The 24,221-nt window shown below is 33.1% G+C and overlaps 2 protein-coding genes and 1 pseudogene across 4 annotated transcripts; 1 reads left to right on the top strand and 2 right to left on the bottom strand.

Moving 5' to 3' along the window:
- The first annotated feature begins 1,366 nt into the window (after positions 1-1,366).
- On the top strand, positions 1,367-4,679 carry LOC18042580 (annotated as a pseudogene).
- A 79-nt stretch (positions 4,680-4,758) lies between these two features.
- On the bottom strand, positions 4,759-10,415 carry LOC18042675 (lipase-like PAD4). Its single transcript, XM_006432043.2, has 4 exons — positions 10,051-10,415; positions 9,587-9,935; positions 5,733-6,455; positions 4,759-5,653 (listed from the first exon to the last, which is right to left on the bottom strand). The coding sequence occupies exons 1-4, from the start codon at positions 10,068-10,070 to the stop codon at positions 4,850-4,852; spliced, it is 1,896 nt and encodes a 631-aa protein (XP_006432106.1). The 5' UTR covers positions 10,071-10,415; the 3' UTR covers positions 4,759-4,849.
- A 1,580-nt stretch (positions 10,416-11,995) lies between these two features.
- On the bottom strand, positions 11,996-17,555 carry LOC18041668 (eukaryotic translation initiation factor 3 subunit J). Of its 3 annotated transcripts, XM_024184829.1 has the most exons (8): positions 17,258-17,555; positions 17,102-17,160; positions 16,951-17,010; positions 16,198-16,316; positions 14,945-15,087; positions 12,890-13,037; positions 12,631-12,790; positions 11,996-12,429 (listed from the first exon to the last, which is right to left on the bottom strand). In XM_024184829.1, exons 3-8 carry the CDS (start codon positions 16,961-16,963, stop codon positions 12,338-12,340), a joined length of 675 nt encoding a protein of 224 aa, XP_024040597.1. In that variant the 5' UTR covers positions 16,964-17,010; positions 17,102-17,160; positions 17,258-17,555; the 3' UTR covers positions 11,996-12,337. The 3 variants fall into 3 exon arrangements, with proteins under 3 accessions (XP_024040597.1, XP_024040596.1, XP_006432104.1); XM_024184828.1 differs by lacking the exon at positions 17,102-17,160 and having other exon boundaries at positions 17,255-17,555; XM_006432041.2 differs by lacking the exon at positions 17,102-17,160.
- Between the last annotated feature and the right edge of the window lie 6,666 nt (positions 17,556-24,221).

Raw genomic sequence — 24,221 nt, 5'->3', positions numbered from 1 at the left:
CTGAATCGCAGAGAATATCCTGTAGCAATCCTTTACACGTAATGTCATCCTTGTTGAATTTTTGTCGTATGGGCAAATTGCCGGAGAAGAAGTAGCGGACATATATTGTTTAATTTTGATTAATTGACTAATTTGTCAATAACAGATACCACTTGATGTTATAAAAATTGTATTGGCCCATTCTTTCTCTTCCTCTATGGATGCAAATTATTATTATTATTATTATTATTATTATTATTATTATTTTGTAGTAATTCGAAACTATTATCACATGGATAATCTGTTATTGTTCATTGATTTGATAGATAAGAATTCAACAATAATAATTAAAATTTAACGATACATGTGCTCCTAAGGGGTGTGGATCAACTATCAAGCATTACAAGAATGAAAAATATAAGAATTAATATTAATTTCAGTAATGGAGAATTTAAACACAAAACACCATTTGGTCAAACACAAGTGATGCAACGTGAGTAGATTATTAATTTTAATAGTAATAATCCATAATAAAATGTCTTTGTGCTAGTTAGAAATGGCCAGTAATTGAACTTAACCGCGTAGGACAACAATTTGAGTTTTTGGGGGTGGGGTTGATGGCTTACATCAAAGTTAGTGTGTGCTAATGATTAATAATAATAATAGGGTAAATATGAAATTAACCCTTACCCAAGTATTAGAAGTTCGTTGGTTTTCTTTTAACCGGATAATTACTGGTCAATTTGTCACGCGTCCGTACACGTGGCTGCATCTAATTTAGTCGTTTGTCATTTCAGTTTCTGTTACGTACAGTTTCTGTAACGTAGCTAGCTCGTAATCCATAATAAAATGGTTCATGGCTGGCGGCTGTATATGTGTGATTACTAATTAGCTGCGGGGACGCCCAAAGTCAAAGTCAACTTGCACATGATCTGTTTTCTTATTTCATGGGCCCCATCCTTGAACCTGATGGATTCAGCTGTATCTGACTGATTTTCTAATAAGAAAAAACTAAACCAAGATCTTTTTATTATTATTATTATTTGTTTTAAAAAGTAATAATAATAAATGCAATCCGGTCAATCTTTGCATTAATTAATTTAATTGAACCGTTTGTTTATAAAAATTTTTAAAATTAAAAAATAGCAAGTAACTTAAACAACGTAACATAAAAAATTGATTTTGGAAGCAACCTAGCAAAATGAAAACAAGTGTGAACCTGAAAACAAGGAACAATAAATATTCAAAGTATTCATTATTATACCATATAGTTAGTTTTTTTTGGAGGGAACTTATAATGATAAATCAAAGATTGCAACTGACAGGTGTGGAATTTTAAGATAATAAAAACAAAAAGACTCAAAAGTATTTCAATGAGTCAACCAAACCTTTTTATTCGCTTTCTCCAATACTTTCTTGAATCTGTTTTTATAATTCCTGTCCACAGATGACTAATTCAATCTCATCTTAACTAAGCTCAAATAAGAAAGCAAGTCCTGTGTTCATTGGGAAAACACAAATCATCCAAGAGATGGATTCGGGAGAGAAAAGACTAAATGAGCTTGGTTACAAGCAAGAACTCAGAAGAGAAATGGTATTTTCATTTTCATTCTTATGCTTTTGCTTCTTTCTGTTTTTTTGAGTGTTTTGAAGTTGGTTGTGTTTGAAAATAATTACTTTGTTGTTGCAGACTTTGTTCAAGACTTTTGCCATATCATTTTCAACCATGACACTTTTCACTGGGATAATACCACTGTATGGCTCAAGTCTATTGTATGCAGGTCCTGCGAGCCTTGTCTGGGGATGGGTTGTTGTTTCATTCTTCACTTGGTTTGTTGGATTAGCAATGGCTGAGATCTGTTCTTCTTTCCCAGTTTGTCTCTCTCTCTCTCTCTCTCTCTCTCTCTTTCCACCATTTTCATTTATCATGTTACTTTCTATTTTTTTGGAATAGCAAAACGACACTAGTGGTTTGGGGAAATGTTTCTGGAGTTTTCATTGGTTTGAGAAATGGTCACATAGTCTTTCTTTTCGAACAATTATATTCAGATAAAATACAGTTGGCTCGTTATAAGAAAAGGGTGTAATTATCCTAAAAGGAGTATATGTGACCATTTTTAAAAACAATGGGACGTTTGTGACTATTTCGCTAAACCTTGAAGTTCTTGTTGCCCTTTCTCCCTCTTTTTATATATAAATCTTAGATGCACTCGGTGTATATTCCCTCCTATGAAAGATTCTTGCCGCATGCATATTTACTGTGACATGATTGGTTGAGAAATATACGTTGCAAAAATCCAACTAGGGAGGATGCACACTGGAGATATTTCTCCTTCGTTTATACATCTGCCTCTTATCTGAAATGAACTGAAACTTCATTTGGTTATAAATTGAACAGACTACTGGTTCTCTCTACTTCTGGGCTGCACATTTGGCTAGTCCCAAATGGGGTCCCTTTGCATCATGGTGTTGTGCTTGGCTTGAGACTATAGGGCTCATTGCTGGCATGGGCACTCAGGTATCTACAGCGAAAATTTGGTTAGTTTTTATGATGAATGTTGCATGAATCGGATTATAATTTTGACAGATATTTTATTTGGTTTTGAAGGCATATGCAGGATCACAGACACTGCAAAGTATCATTTTACTGTGCACCGGCACAAATAAAGATGGGGGATATTTTGCGCCTAAATGGTTATTTCTATGTATGTACATTGGTCTCACCATCATATGGGCAGTCCTCAACACCTTTGCATTAGAAGTAATTGCCTTCATTGACATTATTTCCATGTGGTGGCAGGTAAGATTACAGTTCTGCTTTGATTTCCCTATCTTCTTTGTTTATCTTTTGCCGGTTATTTTTGTGGTGGCTTAAAACTTTAGTGTATATTTTCTAGACTTTGAACCATAATTTTAGAAAAATTTCTGCCTAAACCGCTTTTGCAGTCGCACCGGAATTTCTAGAACCCACAACAGCCCTTAACATGTAATTTTCAAGCTCATCCTTTGTTAGTAAAGCAGCAGTATATTGAAATAGAATGTTGATATTCTATAAAGTTTTGAACATTCATTTCTAATTACCAATTGGATTAAGTTCAGATGCTAAATCTATTCCATTTGCGTCTGGAAGTAAATAAAACAAATACTCAAACTAAAATTGTACTAAAAACTTTTGCTGATTCCCAGTTCACATTACTTATCCTCGTATATTTTCTGACTTTGAGCTTCTGTAAACAGAAATATCGAGCAAATAATACTGATACAGTATATCATTTACAATCTTACATTGGCAGGTTGCTGGAGGATTAGTCATTATTATAATGCTTCCCCTGGTTGCTCTGACAACACAATCTGCTTCATATGTTTTCACACATTTTGAGATGTCGCCTAAAGCAACTGGAATATCAAGCAAACCTTATGCAGTCATTCTATCTTTTCTAGTCAGCCAGTATTCACTATATGGATATGATTCTGCAGCACATTTAACTGAAGAAACAAAAGGTGCTGACAAGGCTGGTCCTATTGCTATCCTGTCTAGCATTAATCTTGGCTCTTTCTTTCAGCATTCAGGTTTGACACTACGGCTTATTCTCATTTACCTCCTGTTTCTTTTGACGGAAAAATTGAGGATGATAATTTGAAATGTATCACTGTTTGCATCAGTCAGCTCAAAGTAATGATAGGGTACTAGAAGTGATCTAATATAATGTTTCTCGTAGAAACTTCTTATGTACCGTACCTACTGATATGTGGTTGGAACTCTTCTCTCAGGATTTTAGCTACCTTTATGATACATCCAATGAGACTGCTGGTGCATTTGTTCCGGCTCAAATACTGTATGATGCATTCCACGGGAGGTATCATAATTCTACTGGAGCAATCATCTTGCTATTTGTCATATGGGGTTCATTCTTCTTTGGTGGCCTTTCTGTCACTACAAGTGCTGCCAGAGTTGTAAGTTTCCTACTTATCTTAGTATGACCATTTGCTTATAGCCTTGATTAGCAGTATTTCGGAAGTCATACTGCAGATAAATCCCATGAAAAAACTAATGGCGAGTTCTTACACCAATTCTTTATTAATTTGTTTCCATATTACCTGATCAATCCCGCATTATGTCATGCTTCAGGTTTATGCTTTATCAAGAGATAAGGGAATTCCATTTTCATCAATCTGGAGACAACTGCACCCGAAGCACAAAGTTCCTTCAAATGCAGTGTGGCTCTGTGCAGCAATCTGTATTATTCTTGGTCTTCCAATCTTAAAAGTCAATGTGGTCTTCACTGCCATAACTTCCATATGTACAATTGGCTGGGTTGGCGGCTATGCAGTTCCAATCTTTGCAAGAATGGTGATGGCTGAGCAGAAATTCAATGCTGGTCCATTTTATCTGGGTAAAGCTAGCAGACCAATTTGCTTGATTGCCTTTTTATGGATTTGCTATACTTGTTCAGTCTTTCTTTTGCCCACTTTTTATCCTATTTCTTGGGACAATTTCAACTATGCGCCTGTAGCTTTGGGTGTGGGTTTGGGTTTGATTATGCTGTGGTGGTTGCTTGATGCAAGGAAATGGTTCACAGGACCAGTTAGGAACATTGATAACGAGAATGGGAAGGTTTAACTTTTATCCTAATCTCAAATATTTCTTGTATACATAAGAACTCTTAGGTTTAATAATAATTACTTTCTTTTGTCAGTAATTTTTGTTTTCGGAACCTTGACTTACTAACCTGAGTACGTAATGAGCCTTATCTCGTGCAAAAAGGTGACGCCGTTGCATCTTGCCAACATTATTTATGCCTATGCATTTTATGAAAGTAATATACAGAACCCGGTAAGCAACATTATTGCAGATGCATAATACAATATCTTAAGGGACTAATTTACCATTCACCAAAGTTGGAACCTTAACAGAGAATTGCCGTAACTGGGATCTCAATTCCCTCAGATCATCCACCCATGAAACATAGCTTGAATTTCTTGCTAGAACATCTTTAGAAACCTGCTTACTTTCAACCAATCCAACTGCATGCTTTTCAAAATTGTTGATATTTTGCCAAAGCAAATCTAGCTTGTTTGGATCTCTCTCACTTCTAACATTATCTAGGCATTCTCTTGCTTCTTCTAACTCTGCCCAAAAGCATGAATCTTGAGTCAAGCTTGCCAATCTGCTTCTTTTATTATTCTCTTCGTTACTAACCCTTCTCTCTTTCCACCACCTTTCGAAAATCTCATACCTCCTTGGTCTTCCATGCTTCACATAATGACCTTTACTTCGATGATGTCCATTTCGGTAATAATCTGCAATGTCTAATGGTTCAACAAGAAGCATATAAAATTGAGAAGCGTTCACCCATTTTGATCTTCTGTGGAAATCGTGAGGAAGATCATTGTTTTCCAGCTTATCAATGACACCATCCCAGAATTTGCCAAGCATGATTCGATTCATATTCACTTTGGAATCTCTTTTTGAGACTCCCCTGAGCTTGAAGGAGTCGTAGTACCCCATTTGCTCATCAGAGTCATCACAGCATGCCTTGTACCACTCTATTTGAGCTCTGTAAGGATTGATCATCGACAATTTAATGGCTAGATCTGCAACATTAAGGTTTGGTGTTCGTCCCATTCTCCTCGCCATCTTTAGGCAATCTTTGGCTGCTGTTGAAACTGGTTCCTATTGAACAGAATTAAAGAAATTAAATATGCAAAGCCATATAACGGTAACTTAAGATACAAGGCATGTAGTCATGTACCTGGCTACTTATAGCAGAGGATTGCAATGCTAATGCAACTCCTGCTTCATAGCATGATTCAGGAATATCTCCATCCACAGAGTTTCTTTGCTTCAAGAACTGATAAGAAATTTTCCCAATATAATCTCCATACTTGAGATGATCCTCAATGCTAGCGCAAGGCGAACCTGTCATAAGCATCAAATGCATCATCTTGATAACAGAAGTTGCATTTTCCATGCAAATAGCACCCTCTTCTGAACAGAAGAAGTAGCTTCCAAATGGCCAAAATGCCCTTGTTTCTGACCCTGCTTCTTCAGCTTGTGCAAGCACTTCCAAGCAAGCCATTACAGAGCGAAAAATTTCAGCTTTTTGTTCATTATTCAACTGGGTGGCTAGCGTTTGGAATTGTGGGGAAGTCATTGACAAGTGCCAAAAATTAAGCAGAAATTTGAGCTGATTGATGAAGTGAAGCGGTGGAACAAAGAGAAGTCTTGGCATAATGTCATGTTTTGAGACAACGTGGCAAAAGTTTCCATCCCATCTTTCTCTGAGAATGGCTCTTGAAAGAGATGCATTGCCTAGCAATGGCGAGCCGAAGGTGATGCAGAGGATTGGTAATGAAGGAGAGTTTGATTTTTGAAGGTGAGAGAGGAGCCAAAGAGTAGAAAGAGATGCTGTTGTTGCTCTTACGGAATGACCTGTGATCACTATTGACTTGCTTTTCTGAATTATTTCCATCATCTGCATGTACAAGATTTAATCTTCTTAATTATTGAGAGGAATTTGGAAATTATATAGGAAGCAACCGTCATGCCATATTTCCTACAAATAATTAAACAAAAAGACATAGTAGTTTAAATTGTAAAAGTACGTATGTCTTGTATTATATTTGGATTAATAAACTATTAGAAATCGAATTTTATAAAATTTTCTGTCATGTTAGATTAACGAACAACATAAAAAGAAATGTAGATTATGAAGCACATAGCTTAGTTTAACACAAGAGGTAACAATAACATCTAAACTTAATAATTGGGACACTTGGTTTGAAATATCAAGTAATGTGTCATCTATTAGTAACTGCCAAATGCAAGGTGTTAATAAATGCCTTATATTAATGGCTAAAAAGAAATCAGTAATGGGTTTTTTTTAAGGAAAATAAAAATAAAAAATAAAAAGAGGGGCCTACTTGTGCCATTATATTAATGGCACAAACTTGAATGCAAAATTAATATCAAGTTGAATTAAGGGAGCTGAATAAAAAACGATGTGAATGCACTAACTTAAAAAATTGGTAAAGACAATCCAAAAATTTGACTTGTCAATCAATTTAAGAGCAACAAACCTGACCCGCAATTAGTGAGGTCTATTGTGTTTTGCGTTGACTTGAGTCATCTATTATTTTGGAGTCTTTTATGAGAACAATGAATATAGACTCAATATGGGTTTGTTGGTTTCTTGGTATTTGATTTTGAGATTAGGATTATTTGCACAATCTTTGGTTTTGATTGTTATAAGCCGCCGTGTAAGGATTGTTTTATTAGCATCTTTAGATATGGTCGGTTAGATATAATGCTACATATCACCCATTAGATTCTTCCCCTTTTTTCACTTCCCCTTTTTTAAATGTGTTTAATATGTTCATTATGTCACTAATGATGCCATGTTAATAATATTAATTAATTTTATTATTAATTATTAATTGTTGCTTTTATAGCCCATCTAATGAATAACACATAAGATGTCAAGATCATTAAGTATTTTAGTCCGAGCACTTTTTTTTTTAATCACTATGGGACTTAAAAAGCCTTGACTTTATATTTTATAATTTTATATAGGTATTTTTTAATTATTTTATAATTTTATTTTAATGAGATTAGACTTGAAAATATAAACTTTCAATATTTAAAATTTTAAATATATATAATAGATGGATCAAATAAATATATATATTTAAAATAATATATATTTTATAATATTTTTATAAAATTCAGGCCAAACCCTAAGCTAGTAAAGCTGAGATCAAAGTCTTACTTTTGACTAGGGATGACAATTTTTCCTAATGGGATGAGATCCTGCGGGATCTAGGGTTGGCAATGGGACGGGATGGGATGAGATTTACCAATCCCAGTCCCATCCCATATATGCAAATGAGATGAAAAAACGTCTCAACTCCGTCCTTATATTTTTTTTGGGACAAAAATATGTCCCAATCCCGTTCCAAAAGAGATGGGATCCTGCGGGATCCCATCCTAATTAGAAAATTTTCCATTCTTAATCGGTAATGAGACGGGATGGGACGGAATTTGTCAATCCCACTCCCGTTCCGCATACGTAATTGAGATAAAAAAATGTCTCAATCCCGTCCCAAATTTTTTTATGGGATAAAAATATGTCTCAATCCCGTCCCAAATGGGATGGGATCCCGCATCGGGAAAAATTGTCATCCCTAGCGGGATCCCATCATGTTTGGGACGAAATTGAGACATATTTTTGTCCCACAAAAAATATAGGAACGAAAGTGGAACATTTTTTTATTCCACTTGCATATACGGGACGGGACTGAGATTAGTAAATCTCATCCCATCTCGTCTCATTGCCAACTATAAATGAAAATTTTTCCAATTGGAATGAGATCCCACAGGATCCCATTTTTTTTGGGACGGGATTGAGACATATTTTTGTTTTAAAAAAAAAAAATAAATAGGAGTGAGACATTTTTTTATACCACTTGCATATACAAGACAAGACTGAGATTGGTAAATCTCATTCCATCTTTTCCATTGCCAACCTTACCTTTGACATTCCTAATAAACATAGTATTACTCTTTCATAGAGGTGTTCACGGATCGGATTTTACGGATTGAACATCAATTCATATCCGATCCACGATTTTGCGAATTATAAATTTTCAATTCAATACAATCCACGGATTGGTGAAATTCAATCCAAATCCAATCTATATGTTTGCGGATCGGATGCAGATTTAACCAAATCCATATCCAATCCACCATTTTACAGATTAGTTTACGGATTGAAAATTTTTAATTATGTCCAATACACGAACTAATTAAATAAAAAATTTAATATAAAAATAATTTTACTACTGATCAAATTTAAAATTAAATAAGATTTAAATAAATAAATTATTTAAATAAAGTTAGAAAATACATTTAAAGTTTGAAAATATAACACACAAAAAATCTCATTTGTTTAGATCAGTCTATGGAAATTAACTATTTAGGAAGCTATATTTGTTTATTTAATTATTTTATATTTTATATTATTATCAGATAAGATATAATATAGTGTTAATGTAACTATATTTTAACTTATTTATTTACTAAAAAGTACTAATGTCATATTTACAAGTTTTATTTTTTAATTAAATGATATTTTTTTTTTGCGGATTCGTGAATTTTTACGGATTTACAGAAGTAAATCCATATTTAATCCATCAATTGCAGATTATCAAATTTTCAATCCAATCCAATCCACCAATCCGCGGATAAAATTTTTACGAATCAAATTTCTACAGATCAAACGGATTAAGCGGATCAGATTGGATTCTCAAAACCTGTACGTCTTTCACATATAGGTTGATATAATTAGTAAAAGTGGGTGATTGTTTAAAAATAATAAATTATTTAAATGCAACAAATTTGTCGGCAAAAGTACCAACATAAAATTGAAAAAAAGAAAAGAAAAGAAAAGAAAACAACCGTGCCAGTTATGGTTGTTTAGTAAAAAGCAAGAATTTTTCATTCAAGACTACTAGAACTTGATCAATTAAATAGATAAAACAAGATTATTATTATTATTATTATGTATTAATAATAAAACAAAAAATTAGATAAAGAGGTAGTAATTACCTGGGTTTGAAAGCTTGGGGAGGCATAAATGGAGAAGAAGAGTCGCAGGAAGCCAGCATGCACCAAGACGGGTTCCTCTTCGCCTTCATTAATCTGCTTGTTTAATGGAGAGAAGAACTGATCATCCAAAGCCACCAAATTCCCATTACAACAACAAATACCTGCTTCCGCTTCTGAAATGATGCTTGAAAACGCCACGTAGCCGATGCTCCCAACTTGTTTCATCACAAAGCTCTGGCCTGGAATTGATGGGCTTGCCGCTGTTGTGATATCGCAGCATAGCCTCCATGACTCCGATAGCAACGGGCTCGACGCCACGTGATTTGCCAGCATCTCGCTGCTCTCAAACCTGCAGCCACATGTTGTGTCAAGATCGTGTTCTATAGAACATAATAAAAAAGCGTTTGCGTGTGTATGCGTGTGTATGTATATATATTTAAAGACTAAATTTATTGTCAACTTACGATGAAGCTTCGTGTTCCATGAACTGAAAACTGAAAATGGGTTGGTGTTTTTTTTTCTCTTCTTCTTAAATTTATCTTTGAATTGAATTGGAATGTTTGAATAATGGTGGGGGAAATCGATGATGAATGGAAGTCGGAATGGTTTGTGTTGAAATATAAAGGGGAGGGGCCCAGGCGGGTTGATTTTGATAACGAAAGTCCTGTAAAATAATGGGTCAATTTGTGATTTTCATATGATGGAGGTCCCAATGAGAAGTGAGAAGGTATTAATTATGATCCCTTTTTTTCAGTGTTCAAAGTAATGAAAAGTCTGAGTTGGGATGATTTGTGTGGTTCGAATAAACGTCACAAGCGGAGTCAGCTGGGTTATTGGACATTTGGTGTACAGAAACACGTTTACGTTTCACTTGGGGGCATGTTGAGGCACAAAAAGATGAGGAGCATTTTAAGGAATTATATACTTTTTATAGAGTTTATTTTTTATCTAAAATTTAAATGGGTTTATGTTTTTTTAATATTTATATATAAATATCTGAAATCCCATATTTTTTTTCTCTTATTTGTTTTTATGAATAAAAAAAATCTTAAACTTGATTATTTAATATTTATATTCTTTTAATTAAAATAGAAAAAGAAATTAGTTTTATATCCTAAGAGATAATTATATTTAATAGAAATATTTTTAAAATATAATATTTATTACTTATTCAGATTTTTTTATTTAAATAAAATTCACAACAATTCACTTTTCCATTTAGATATAACCATTTAAAAATCACACATAAATTTAAAAAAAAAAACTATTTTCTAGAAAATCTAATATAATAGTGACATACAAACCATAAGCTGATTATGCTGGCCATCTGGTGTGTTCAAAAAAAAAAAAAAACGCGGTTGCGTGAAGATTATATTGGCCATTTGCTATAAAAAAGACACGGCTGCGTTTCACGCGGGCATATTGTTTCACGTGGGGCTTATTGATACACAAAAATCAGGAGCATTTTAAGGAAATACATACTTTACATGGGATTAATCTTTTAGGACCTTTAAAGGGTCGCTATCATGAGCCTTTTTTTTTCCCCCTAAAAAAAAAATCTTTATTAAATGTATTTGACGTTTAGCACATCTGTATCTCATGTCGCGAAATCATTTTTTTATTTACGAAAACCAAACCTTATTTAAAAGAGTGATCTCATACTTTCAAAGTCTGATGTTTTAAAGCCCACGCCAATTACACGTTCCAATAGATTGAACCAATCTGCCATTAATCGAATTAGATGAATAAAAATGAATTTCAAACGGGTAATTTTTAAAAATGTCCCATGAGGTTTGGACTTGTTGTAAATAAATGGCGAGAATTTATTTATTTATAAAAAATCCCCTACCGTCAGTTAACTTTAATATTGACCGTTAATTAATTGTGCAAAGACAATATTACCCTCAACAATAATTTGTAGACGGAAATAATTAAAAAAAAAATTAAAATTATTGGCGCAAAAAACACAAACCTTATTTTTTGACAATTTTATCCTTGTCAATTTCAAAAATTTACAATATCATAGATAAAGATTATAACTATTTCATTTTTAAGTTTTTAATTTTATCTTTTTTGTAGAAATTTTAAGAAAATATCAATAATTTAAAGAGAATTTTTTAAATTTTAAATTTTATCTTTCTTGTAGGAACTTTAAGAAAATATCAATAATTTAAAAAGAATAAAATAACCAACAATTTTAATTTTTTTTTAATTATTTCCATCTACAAATTATTGTTAAGGATAATATTGTCTTTGCATAGTCAACTAACGGTTAATGTTAAAGTTAACTGACGGTAGGAGATTTTTTACAAATAAACAAATTCTCGCTATCTACTTACAACAAGCCCAAACCTCAGGGGAGATTTTTAAAAATTACCCGAATTTCAAACACAAAAATGGAAGGTGATCTAGCTAAAATCCCACTGAGTTTATTCATTCTCTTGGTCATCTTGAATCCAAAGTAAATACATATTAACGTAAGATCACAACAAAAGAATGGTACTCACATTTCCTCACCAAGGAACAAACTATCAGTAAATTTCACAGACATTCCAATCCTAATAAAACAACCAAAAAGTTTTGACAAGAACGGGTTCCTTTGTCCTTTTGCATTATGATACTCACTAAAACAAATTCTCCGCGAAAAAAGAAAGATGCGATGTGATCTTTTTGGTTTTTCTTCACACCAAATATCCTCTTATATTTCTGGAATGTGACACTAAAAGAAAATGGATTATACCCAAAAAAAATTCACATAAAATCATAGTCATCGAGAGCGTCGTAAGTATCAACAACGATATCATCATCTGGCCTATCAACATGGAGCTGTTTTTTCTTACCACCTGAACAAATGCAATTCAAAAACCAGTTCGTTAGCTTAACTATGACCTTCCAACTACAAAGAGTGATACCAACAGTAGATTCAGCCCCAGATCTCCCAGACCACGCAAAAGATGACATAATAGCAACTAATAGGAGGAGGAGGGGGGAGAGAACCGGGGAAGTAATAATAGAAAACAAAAAACTAAGCAAGAATAATTTACCTGTCTTCTTTTTACCAGCAGCTGCTTCTTTCTCTGCTTTTAACTTTTCATTCGCTATAGCTGTGATAGAAGATGCAACATCTTTTGCATCGGCTGCTTTCAGAGAAGTCATCGATAATCTCATTACTGCCTTCAGTAGACCTATATAGTGATAGCTTTTCTGCATAGAAGAATACACTCGTCAGATCAGAACTCTGCAAACATTTAGTCGAGACTAAAATAAGGAAAAAATAATAATAATAATAATAATTCAACAAACCTCATAAGGCCGAAGCTTATGAGAAATGAGCTCTGCATATTCCATGAAGTCACTTTCAGATTTGGGAATGAAATTATCAAGGTTCTTCTCATCACCTCCCTTACCAAACAGTTCTTTAGTGGACTTGTAATCTGCTTCTTCAACAAGCCTATTATATAGGGAAATTTTTATAAGAACCACTGGCACATCAAAATACAAGCCAAAGACAGATCCATACAGTTTATTACTGATATAATAATTCGATAGGTTAGCAGATTTAAGTCTACAGCTCTATCGTTCTCCAATCATGCTGCCATTGTCATACTATACAATTCTAGTACAGTAAAAACGTAACGCCAATTCCAACATTGATATCACATTTTGCATGCTCCAGATATGCTTCAGACACTACTCAAGCTCCAATTTAAAATTTTGGGCAACATTTGAAAATTTTTTTAGCTGCTTAATGTATTTGGTCATGTTATTTCTATGGTAAATCTTAAGAGTACTGTATGCCTTAACTCTAATAGAGGGGATAAATGCACAACACACTCTCAGGTAAAGGCAAAATATGAATGTTTAGGTCAGAAAAGCCTAGCTCCTAATATTAAACCTATCCAAAAAAATCCAACAAAAATCTCCAAACAGCTGCTAGTTCAGCTGGCTGATATCCTATAACAAGCCATCAAACTTTATCCTCATTACAAAAAGAGAGCAAAACAAAAGATGGTCTCAAATCACTTAACTATTGCAAAGTTTTGTTCCTAGCTGAGGCAGCAATCTCTTGCACAACTGAAGAATAGTGAAGCCTTATGCCAACCAAGAAGCCGTTGACAGATTAGCGTTTAGTTTAGTAAATGGTCCGTTTTCCCCTTCACTCTAAAGATGGACAGATGATCAAAGCCCGAGTCATTTTTTTAACCCCCACCTCCCCCGGATTCGAATTCAAGTGCCCAACCAAATAAAGTTGCTTGAAAGCCACTGGACCAGGCCCGCGGGCCTAGTTAATGGTCCTTTTATTACACAGTTTCATTCAAAATTCATGTTTACTGATAATTTGACAGCTTACTCTTACTCCACGAAATCTTATTAAGAATAGGGCAATAAGCGGATTATTAAATTATTAGACAGTCAAAGCGCACTTTTTTTTTTAGGTCAAATTTTGCCAACCAAAGTTCCTGATTCTTATGGCTTGCAATTACAATCTTGTTACCAACAACTCAAATTTGCACATGTATAAATATTTGGCTAAAAATGCATACTCACGAAGAATTTTCAAGAACTGGTTCTTGCTACTAAAAATTTTACTATTCCCTATCATTGTCCTTCTCTTCTTGGTTTCTGTGTTTAGTCTCATACTATCCTTATTCTAAACCCAAAACAAATCTTTCACCAAATGCGAAAAACTAATTTACAATTTAAGTCTCAAGCACAACTAACTTGGCCGTCCAAGAATGTTGCAGCAACAGAACTCACCTAATTGCTACACCATCATAACTTTATATACAAATCTATCTTCCAGGATTACCATCAAAAGACCAGGCGAAAAAAAGAGAAGGGGTGGGGGGGAATTGGGAATTCAAGATCAGCCAATTTTAAATGTTTCAAATTCCTCTTGCATTATATCCCCTTACAAGACAAAGTAATACCAAAATCCATTCTGTGTCAAGAACAGCAATTGCTACCATGCTAATACTCCTCATGCATAAAATAAATACAGATTGTAAATTTAAGAGACAAATATCTAGAGAAAATCAGTTTTATTGAGCATATTATTTCATTACAAATAAATAATTCAAAGGAAAAAGCATACAAAAACCCAGTTACAAAAAGTATCGTCAGATCTCACATTTAGAGGAAATAAAAAATGAAAAGCTTCAAATTCATAAGAATTAAGGAGCAACGTTTAGAAGCTCAATTTACCAATAACTTTGGCAAGCTGAGATTACGATACTACTCACTCAAACAGAATCAACACACAAGAGAGCACCAGCATATGCAAATGTAAAATGTGTATGTATAAATTTCTATACATGCGTTTGTGTGAGATTGGAAATGAAAATATTAAACTTATACCTTTGCTGACGCAGTTTCTCAGCTAAAGGATCTAAAACCTCTTCCTTCCGTTCCTCTGTGGTTTTTCCCTTCTTTTCGGGAGCTTTTGATGCAGGCTTACTTGGGGCCTTTTCAGCCTTTTCGGGGGGTTTAACAGGAGGTGCCTGATCCAATTGCAAAACACTGAAAAATCAACAAACAAAAGAGAAGCCGCGGAAAGAAAACAGTTGCTAACTTAAATAAACAAATGCATCTTTAGATATCCATTTTAGTTTCTTATTCTACAATATACTTTGTTGCAGTTCATCACCACAAGCATTCTAGATATACATTAGTTAAAGACATTATTAAATAAACTGTTCAGGCAAAAATGATTCTCGCTGATTCTTACATTCAATTGCATCTTTCTGTAGAACCCAGAACCTACCATAACACCATTTCATCCGTTTTTGCTGAAAATAAATATTACTAACATAGCCACGGAAACTATTTCATTTCAATTTTTAGATTTCCAAGCAAATATAGACTTGTACAAATCATCATTTCAACAGTAGCCTCCTGGATACAGACACACCCAAAATTGAGACAATTTGAGAATGGAAAGGCCCGGGTTTCTCCCATCTTTTAAATGCACTTCTTAATAGGATAAAAAGTTTCAATCAAAATTATAGTTTGGAGCCCTAGCAATAAGAAATCAGGCATTGTACAAAAATTGTAAAATAACAGATCCATCAAACAAAACATGTTAATTAAGAGAAACAGAAAAGTGGGCCACAGGGAGAGAAAAAATAGATAAGAGCAAGTAGAAGACAGAGCATATAAAGTTTCCACCACAATATAACATGTGTATGCACTTCAAGAATCAATTAGGGAATTCCATCAAAAAAGTAAAAAGATTGTCAACTGTGACTGAAGTTACAACCATGCAACTATAGCATCGGATTTGCACCTAATGCCCCTCAAATTCAAAAAGAAAGATCATGCATTTTCATCTTCTTGCAAGATGGAGCAAGCACAGAACCTACAGACCTACATGGATACAACTAGCAGATGATGTAGTCTTAAAAGTTTGGCATGCCAGTAAAGCTATAAATATTTGTATACACCCATTATATGTGATAAATCTCAAGATTACAGAATATTCTACCAACGGATTCACTTGATGAACATATTAAATTTTTGGTAATACTCATTTCGTTTGTCTCTTAGCAAGTAAAAAAGAGGAATATGCTAGCAATTAATGTAGTGCATACAAGATATGTTATAAATCATACCGGAGTAGGTTCATCATCATCCTCCCATGATTCCTTCACATCACTCTCATCAACATCTTCATCGTCCCATTTACTTTTAGCTACAACCTTGGAAGCAAGGGGTGGAATTTGCTCATCCTCTGAAATGCACAAATGCATATTAAGAATTAAGTCAAATTTAAGAATACAGGGTGGATGCATTGCAGTTCAAAAGCAGAAAATGGGATGGCATCCAATTTTTCCCAAAATAAAGTTCTAGAAAATATCAGTTCAATGCATGCTCCACCAATGTAACTGCATGCCCCAAAAAAAAAAAATATGAAGCAAATTTTACTGAAGGGTCAAAGTGCAGTTGCTGACCAATATACATATCGAAAGCAAGATATGTTCAAGGGTTCACATGAAAGGCAGAAAGATGCATTGCCAAATGAACAGAGACAGTATATTGAGATGTATTACCTAAAAATTGAAGCCTAATAACCTGTGTGATACCAATAATGTATTTCAAATAAGTAAAATAAGATGAATAAATTCCTACATCAGATTGTTTATGTAATCTTCAAGAAACCATCGATAAAAATAACACCCTTGTTACAATTACGACTTTGCCTGCTAACTAATTAAAACTTTTCCAGTGTCTTCTACCAATTATCATAGCAATACATAAATTTAAGAACAATACATATTGTTTTTAAAATTAGAATACTCGTTACCGCTGTCTCAGCCAAGACATCAATAGCGAAAGGAATAAAAATCCAAAGCAAGAAAAATTACCCCAGTCCTCCATTACGACTGAACCTTCTTCCTAACCAAAAAGAAAATGGTAAAGTAGTCCTGCAAAAAAAAAAAAAAATATATCCATCAACATTTTTCAATTCAGCTATTATTAACTAATTCAAAAAAAGAAATGCAAACAGCTAAATACTTTTTGCGGACAACATCATCTCCAAAAATTGAAATTGCGCAATAAAAAAGTCACATAACCTTTAATCAACACAAAACCATCAGATTCAATTACAGAAAAAACTTCATAAATCGAATAAAAAATTAAAGCAAATAAAAAGGAAGAAAAACTAACTACCGGCGTTAAGCGACCGCTAGACGGACAGCTGTAGGTAGGCAACGGAAGGAAAGAGATAGAAAGAGAAAGCCAAAATTAAATAATAATTTAAAAAAATCAAATCTTGTAGGATAGCCGAACACGTAATCGCCGATGAACGACGACCGGCGATAGCGAGGGAACAGTGGCGAAGAAGAGTTGTAATCTAGAGAGAGCGAGCGAGCGAGCTAGCAAGGGGTGGGGGGGGAAGAGCGAGGAGAAAATCAAAATAGGGTTAGGAGAGAGCGTGAGACACAAGAGTAGAATCTAGATATGTCAAACGAGCGGGCCGATCTTAACCATCTCCTGTTGTGTTTTATATATTATGGGCCAGGCCCAGGCGGTTTAAATTACATATTAAATATTTTTATTAATTAAATTATTTTTTGTATTAAGAAATTTCATAAATTCTTCAATTTTTTTTTCTATTTTTGATTTTTGGGATGTGATTTAACATTAACTTGTTCAAGAAATTAGCCAGGAGCTATCTACAAGACTCCTATTAAAGCCATGCATATATTTTACAGTCAAATTGTTTTCAAATCCCACTATAAAGTCATCCATAGGAGTCCGTAAATGTAGATCCGCCCCAAACTATATTCACTTGTGATATTTGGTATTAAATAGTTAATTGACCTTCGGATACTGATCATATATCACAAAGCAATTAGGGTTAGTAAATTAAGGGCTTAGGCCGAGTTTTTTCAAGCCCAAGCCCAAGCCCATTAAATAAGAAGTGTAAGAGCTGGGCGTACGCTGGGCCCACTTCATGCGGGAGCTAAGCTTGAGCTTTTATTTATTTTTTCAAATTTTTAAAAAATTGTTGTAAACTTTGAATGAGTTAAAAATAATCCAGTTGTTATAATCAATAATAAATTAAAAAATAAATATTTCAAAATAAAATAATAAATAAAGAAAACACAATAAATAAAAGTTTAGAGATTTAATTTTTTAGTACTGAATTCTTTAATTCAAGCACTCTTTTAATTAATTAACACTTAAAAAAGAGTTTAGTATTATAATTTTAAATTTTTTGATTCATTATTGATGTATAAATTAGAAATTTAAGCTTACTTTTTTTATTTTTCATTATTTTTCAAATTTAAATTTATTATTCTAATTTATAAATTTATTTTTTCTAAATAAAGGGCTTGGGTCTGGCCCGAACTTTTTTTCTAAGCCATTGTCCAGGCCCTCATGTGGGAAGCTCGAGCTAAAGTCTGTGGGAATAGGGCCGGCCGACCCGAGCTTCTTTGCCATCCCTAATAGCAACAAGTTTAAGAAATTAACTTATAGGAGGATTAAAAAGAGAACAATTTGACTGTAAAATCTATGCATAACTTTGATAGGAGTCTGATTAGAATATAAATCGGACTCTAACTCTATAATCACTTGTGATGGCATGTATTAAATGGTTAATTGACCTTCCAATATTACCGATCACATGTCAATTAAGTATGGAAGAATAATACTGCATGCAATCTTGATTTGTTGGAAAGGTTAGCATTAGAATCATTTTGTTTTGTTTCACTTATGGGTTAATTTCGGCATATCCTCCTCAAAGAATTGAGAATCTTTAAATTGCCTCTCTTACTTTTGAAAACATTAAGTTAATCCATAATAATCATTATCTCTATGTTGTTTTTAATGGTTAAAAGGGTAAAATAATATTTGTACATTCTCCTAATAGTTAATTAATAGAGAAAGGTTAAACTGCTGTGTAGACTAAATTTCATGGGTCTAAATCTTTTTAAGTTTTTCAAACCACACATAAATATTTCAAGTATTAATAGTACGTACTCAAATACTTTAAAAAATTTTCATTTTGTACCTATGGATACCAAACCCTTGGCCGCAAGCGGCCATACTTCACTACATTTCTCACGCCATTACTGAAGAGTAACTTGATGTTTCCAAAAATAAAGAGGATAATTTAAAAATTGTCACTTCACAAGGGGGATACGCCGAAATTAACCTTTCATTTATTTGTAACATAGAAGTTTTGTATGATTAGGATATTCACATGTGACGAAATTCACACCACTTGTTGATGCCTAGTGAATTTCAAGTACTTAATAGGCCTTATTAGTAGGGTTGGGCATTTTAAATCAAATCTGAACGGTCTAATCCAACCCAACCATTTTAGTTTGGTTTAGATTGATTTTAAGAGGAATTCAATTTGGGTTGCGGTTTACAATTAGAGATGCCCAATGGGCTAAATGGCACGTGGCATAGCACGAGCATGGCATGTCACGTGTCCGTACAGGATGGCACGACATGAGCAAGTTTCGGTGGGGCATGCAGCACGGTACAACATGCACATGGGTTGGGCCGAGCTTAGAATTTTAGGCACACGAGCCCTAAATGCACGGCACGATTAGAGATGAGCTAAGCATGACATGATGAAAAAGCCTGTAATAAGCACGTTTTATTTTTAAAGAAAGTAAACTTAAAATTTTATGACTTTACAAATAACTTGAAATTGAATTTTTTAAATTCATTTAATTCTTAGGTTAAAAAAAACTATAATTGATTTATATTTATAATTTATTAAATAAATAATTGATATCATGATTTTAATGAACAAGATTATAAATATCATGATTTTATAAATATGCATTAATATTATTGTGAACTATAATCTATGACTTTATGTTAACCCTTAAGAAATTTTTTTTATTATTATTACTATTGTTGTTGTTGTTAAGAATTAAAAAAAATTCTAATACTATAACATCAAACTTAATAATTAATATTACATTCTCTTACTATTATTAGTTTATTATTATTGAATATGAACTTGAGTTTTGAATTTTCGATTTTATCAAATTTGAATCAAGGCATAAATCGAAAAAAAATTCCTTAGACTTAAAAAAAGTATGCCAACAGCTTGGCACACGCTCTTAAAAAATTAAAAGAAAAGAAAAAAACTTATTGAGCTTTTTTTCTTAGGCACAGCACGACACGTATAGGCATGACACGTGTGCTGGGTCAGGCTTAAGCAAAAAACAATTAGGCACGGCACGAAACACATAGTGGGCATGACACGAGACGGGCACGGCCATGCATGGGTCTTGCTTTGATGGGTCGGGCCAGCACGGTTAAGCCTATTGGCCATCTCTATTTACAATATCTCAATCCAAGCTTGTTCCATTCGGAGTCGGTTTAGCCAAATTCAAACCGATTGAATCCGACCAAACCAAAAATTATAAATAAAAGCTTGTAATTCGCTGACTTTGAGCTTGATACTTCTTTATTTTTTTTCTTTATTATTATTATTATTATTATTGAGATCAAGCACCATTACGACATTACCCACTGGCTTGCTATAACTTCTAGCGAGACAAATGAATCAACCACCATTACCTCATTTTGGTTATGAACTTTTAAAAGATTAGGCAGTCTTTTTTAATTTATTTTTTTATAATGCATACTTGTTTTAATTGATGCATCTAATTGAATTTTAACTTCTCTTCCTACTTAATTTATTTGTAAAATCAAATGAAAATTTGGATATATTGTTACAATATTATCTATCTTGGTTGCTTAATATTATATCCTACCTATGACAGATTTAAAATTATATGTTGCTTACTAGTTTTCTCTCCTTTTATTAAATGTAAATAAACTTGCTATGTTGATTTTGTTTTCTTTTAGTTTGTGAAAATGCGATGTGGGTTAGTTTTTTTTTTTTTTATGTATTGATATATTACAATCAGAACTCTATTGATATTTTTACAACTTGACATCAATCAAGACTCTTTTTTGTAATTCTAAGATGGCATAGCGTGAACAACAACCTTCACTTTAATATGGGAGGGAAATCTATTCTATCCTTAAAGCGGGGAGTCAAATAAATCCCTATCAAATGAGAGTTGAGTCTCAGCCATGCCAATGGTCCTAGTTCAAGATATGATAGTTTCTCTCTTTTGAATAGGTTTGAAAAGAAGCACGTAGGTTGATGACTACTGATTACTTTGTCCTTAGTAAGAAGCTATTTTGAAGCACCGAGATTTTGCCTTCGGTTGAGCGCGTTGTGTCCAAAGTCTGAACCCTCATATCAAAGAACTTCAGTTAGGGATATCTTTTAGCTTTTTTGGATGAGAAAAAAGAAATTGAAAAGCTATTTTATTGCAAATTAGCAAAGGATTAACATCAATTCTAACACTTGGACTTCGACTAATAATATGGGGTACATGGTGGTTGCTGCTGTTGGGTTGATGTAAATTAGGAGTTGCAAAAAAGGTTACTAGGTTTTTTTTTTCAAACAACAAATCATATAAGGGATGCAATTGAAAAAAATCATTGAAACTTGATTTTGCTAGATTTGGAGGATAAAGCGTTTGATAACCATTACACAATTAATAGTTGAGTGCTAATGATGTGGTAGTGAGTTATGTGAAGAAGAAGCTAATGAACTAGGATAAAAGTGGCTTGATTTTAGAGAGGGCAAATATTTTACATTTTTGATGGTGTGCACGTTGTTACCAGAGGATAAAGGGATGTTGGTGTTAGATGTGCCAACTTGGTGGAATTCTACCTACATGATGTTGTCTACTATACTGAGATTTCGAAAAGCATTTGACAGATTAGGCGAAGAAGAAAATGACGGGCCATTTGCAAACTTTTTCTCTGAAACTAAAAATAGGAATAAAAGGTAAGAGGGAAAGACCGCCAACATAAGTAGATTGAAAGAATACTGAAATTTTCACTTTGTTATTTGAAGACTTTCGATGATATGGTCATGTAATTTGTGCTTTATCGATAGTAACTTCTAGCTTCATTGACAGTAACTTCTAATTTGTATTTTCATCATCTCACTACCATCCTATCACAAATAGTTTTATTGTTGGTTAAAATCAGGCATAGAAAAATAAATTTTCTAGTTTATAGAATAAGCAAAAGTTAGGAACTTTTTCTTGATTATATATACATGCATAGGGTTGGAGAAATATCTTGATCTCTTGTTGAAGATTTGAACAAGGCGATTGCAATATTTTCCACCACCATTGTTGAGATTTGCATAATAAAGTTACTATCTTCTCTACTATCCTCAATTGTCTCCCTTACACGTGTGGGCATGTAAAAAGCCCTAATTACTGTGTAGGAGATGGAAACAGTAAAACTCTATTTTTTCTTCCAAAAATATCTATATATAAGAGTCATATTTCTATTCTAATTTCCTCTTCTTTATATAGACATTTTTTAGAATCAGGGTTTGACTAGGAATTGATTTAGCAGAAGTACTGAAGGACTAATGACCCATGGGCTTTTTGTCTCCAACTCAGAAGTCAAGGTCAGTCATCTCATGACACACTAAAACTATTAAGTTAAACCCAGACTATTCCACTAAAAGTCTAAAGGTGCACTCTAGTAACCCATGCAATTAAATAAAAACCTAATTAATTAAAACTCCTTTTAATTAATTTTAACTTTGGTCATAGACTAATAATAATCACTTAATTGACCTTCTATTTGACGCTTGTAATTAAAGGTAAGCAATGACAAATGTCATGTCTCTATAATTACATATGTACCCTTAAGTACTTGTTCTAATGATCACTTGTAATATATCTATATTTGTAAATTTATTTATAAATAAATATTATTATTCAATAAATAATTTATTGAATAAATTGTGGCCACAGATTTAAATGATCAAGCAACACAAATAACTTAGGTAAGCATCATTAGTTTAGATTCCATCTTGTAAGCATATGTTCCCATGATCCATGAAATTGCATCTTCAAGTATCGGGATTTTGACCATTTATATGGATCTCATTCCGTGATAACTCAAAAGACATAATATATGAATGCAATTTCATTTCCAACTCAACATTAAGGTTGATTAACCTTATTAAAGCTTATGTGAATTAAGATCAACAACATTTGTTAAACTATATCATAATTCACTATAATCTAGTTCAGTATGCATATCACATTTATATATTAACTACTCTACTTGAAATCTCCACTTCAATGATCAAAATAAAATCATTCACAATAAAAGTAGAGAAGTTGCAGTTTTACATAATGAAATGCACATTTTATTAATAGCGGTAAACAATCTTTTATTTATAAAGAACCTGTGATTTATATGTTCTAGTAGAAACATCATATGTCCAAGTTCGAATAAATAAGGTGGGTAATATATGCTCAAATAAATAATGAATAAATAAATTTTATGAATTTCAACAATTGTTATTTTATCACATGCTTTTTTGGACACAAAATAAAACTAAGTCTTAGCATTATTCACGTGAAAATGATGATGTTGTTGTTTTGAGGAGTGGGCATTGTAAAATGAGAGCAAAGTTTGATAAGTATTGGGATACTGTTGAAAATATTAAAAAAATTCATCATTATTGTTGTACTTTATCCGCAGTACAAGTTAGAGTATGTGAGCTCTTGTCTTGAAAATCTAAATGATGTTGTAGAGGTGGAGAAAGTGATGGCAAAGATTAAGGAGTCATTCGTTGAATTTTATGAGCATTACTGTAGTTTAGATTCAATGTCTAGTGATTTTACACATGCTGCACTTCCTAGTGATATCTAATTGTCAAGTGAGGTAGTAGTTAAAAAGTAAGTTGAAAGTGGATTTATTAACATGATGAAGACCCACTTTAAGAAGTTACGAGGAAATATGCTATTGATGATATGAAAAAAGAGATAGATCAATATTTGCTAGACCTCACTTGTGATGATGGTGACCCATTTTGAGTTTTGCATTGGAGGAAGTTAAGTTGCACTAAGTACTGAATTTTCTCAAATATTGCTAGTGATGTGTTTGCTATATGTATTTCCATTATAGTGTTTGAGTCAGCTTTTAACACTGGAGGATGGATGCTTGATTTCTTTTTTGGAGTTCATTTAACTCGTAAGATAAATTTTAAGGGCATTTGATACGGCACACAAAAATTGGCTAATGGGTATAAAGTTTAGAA

Source organism: Citrus clementina, unplaced genomic scaffold (genome assembly GCF_000493195.1).
Source record: "Citrus clementina cultivar Clemenules unplaced genomic scaffold, Citrus_clementina_v1.0 scaffold_5, whole genome shotgun sequence".
Lineage (NCBI taxonomy): Eukaryota > Viridiplantae > Streptophyta > Magnoliopsida > Sapindales > Rutaceae > Citrus > Citrus x clementina.
The sequence above is the reverse complement of the archived record's forward strand: the minus strand, read 5'-3'. Positions and strand labels throughout refer to the sequence as shown.

What these genes read in the sequence shown, in the direction of transcription:
- LOC18042675 (XM_006432043.2), bottom strand. Translation starts at nt 10,070, where the DNA reads ATGGAACACGAAGCTTCATC. An exon ending in CCCCAAGCTTTCAAACCCAG is followed by an intron (nt 6,456 to 9,586) that starts GTAATTACTACC and finishes TTGTACATGCAG; the next exon opens with ATGATGGAAATAATTCAGAA. An exon ending in CCTCTGCTATAAGTAGCCAG is followed by an intron (nt 5,654 to 5,732) that starts GTACATGACTAC and finishes TCTGTTCAATAG; the next exon opens with GAACCAGTTTCAACAGCAGC.
- LOC18041668 (XM_024184828.1), bottom strand. An exon ending in ATGATGATGAACCTACTCCG is followed by an intron (nt 15,088 to 16,197) that starts GTATGATTTATA and finishes CAATTGGATCAG; the next exon opens with GCACCTCCTGTTAAACCCCC. An exon ending in TGCTGGTAAAAAGAAGACAG is followed by an intron (nt 12,430 to 12,630) that starts GTAAATTATTCT and finishes GCATTTGTTCAG; the next exon opens with GTGGTAAGAAAAAACAGCTC.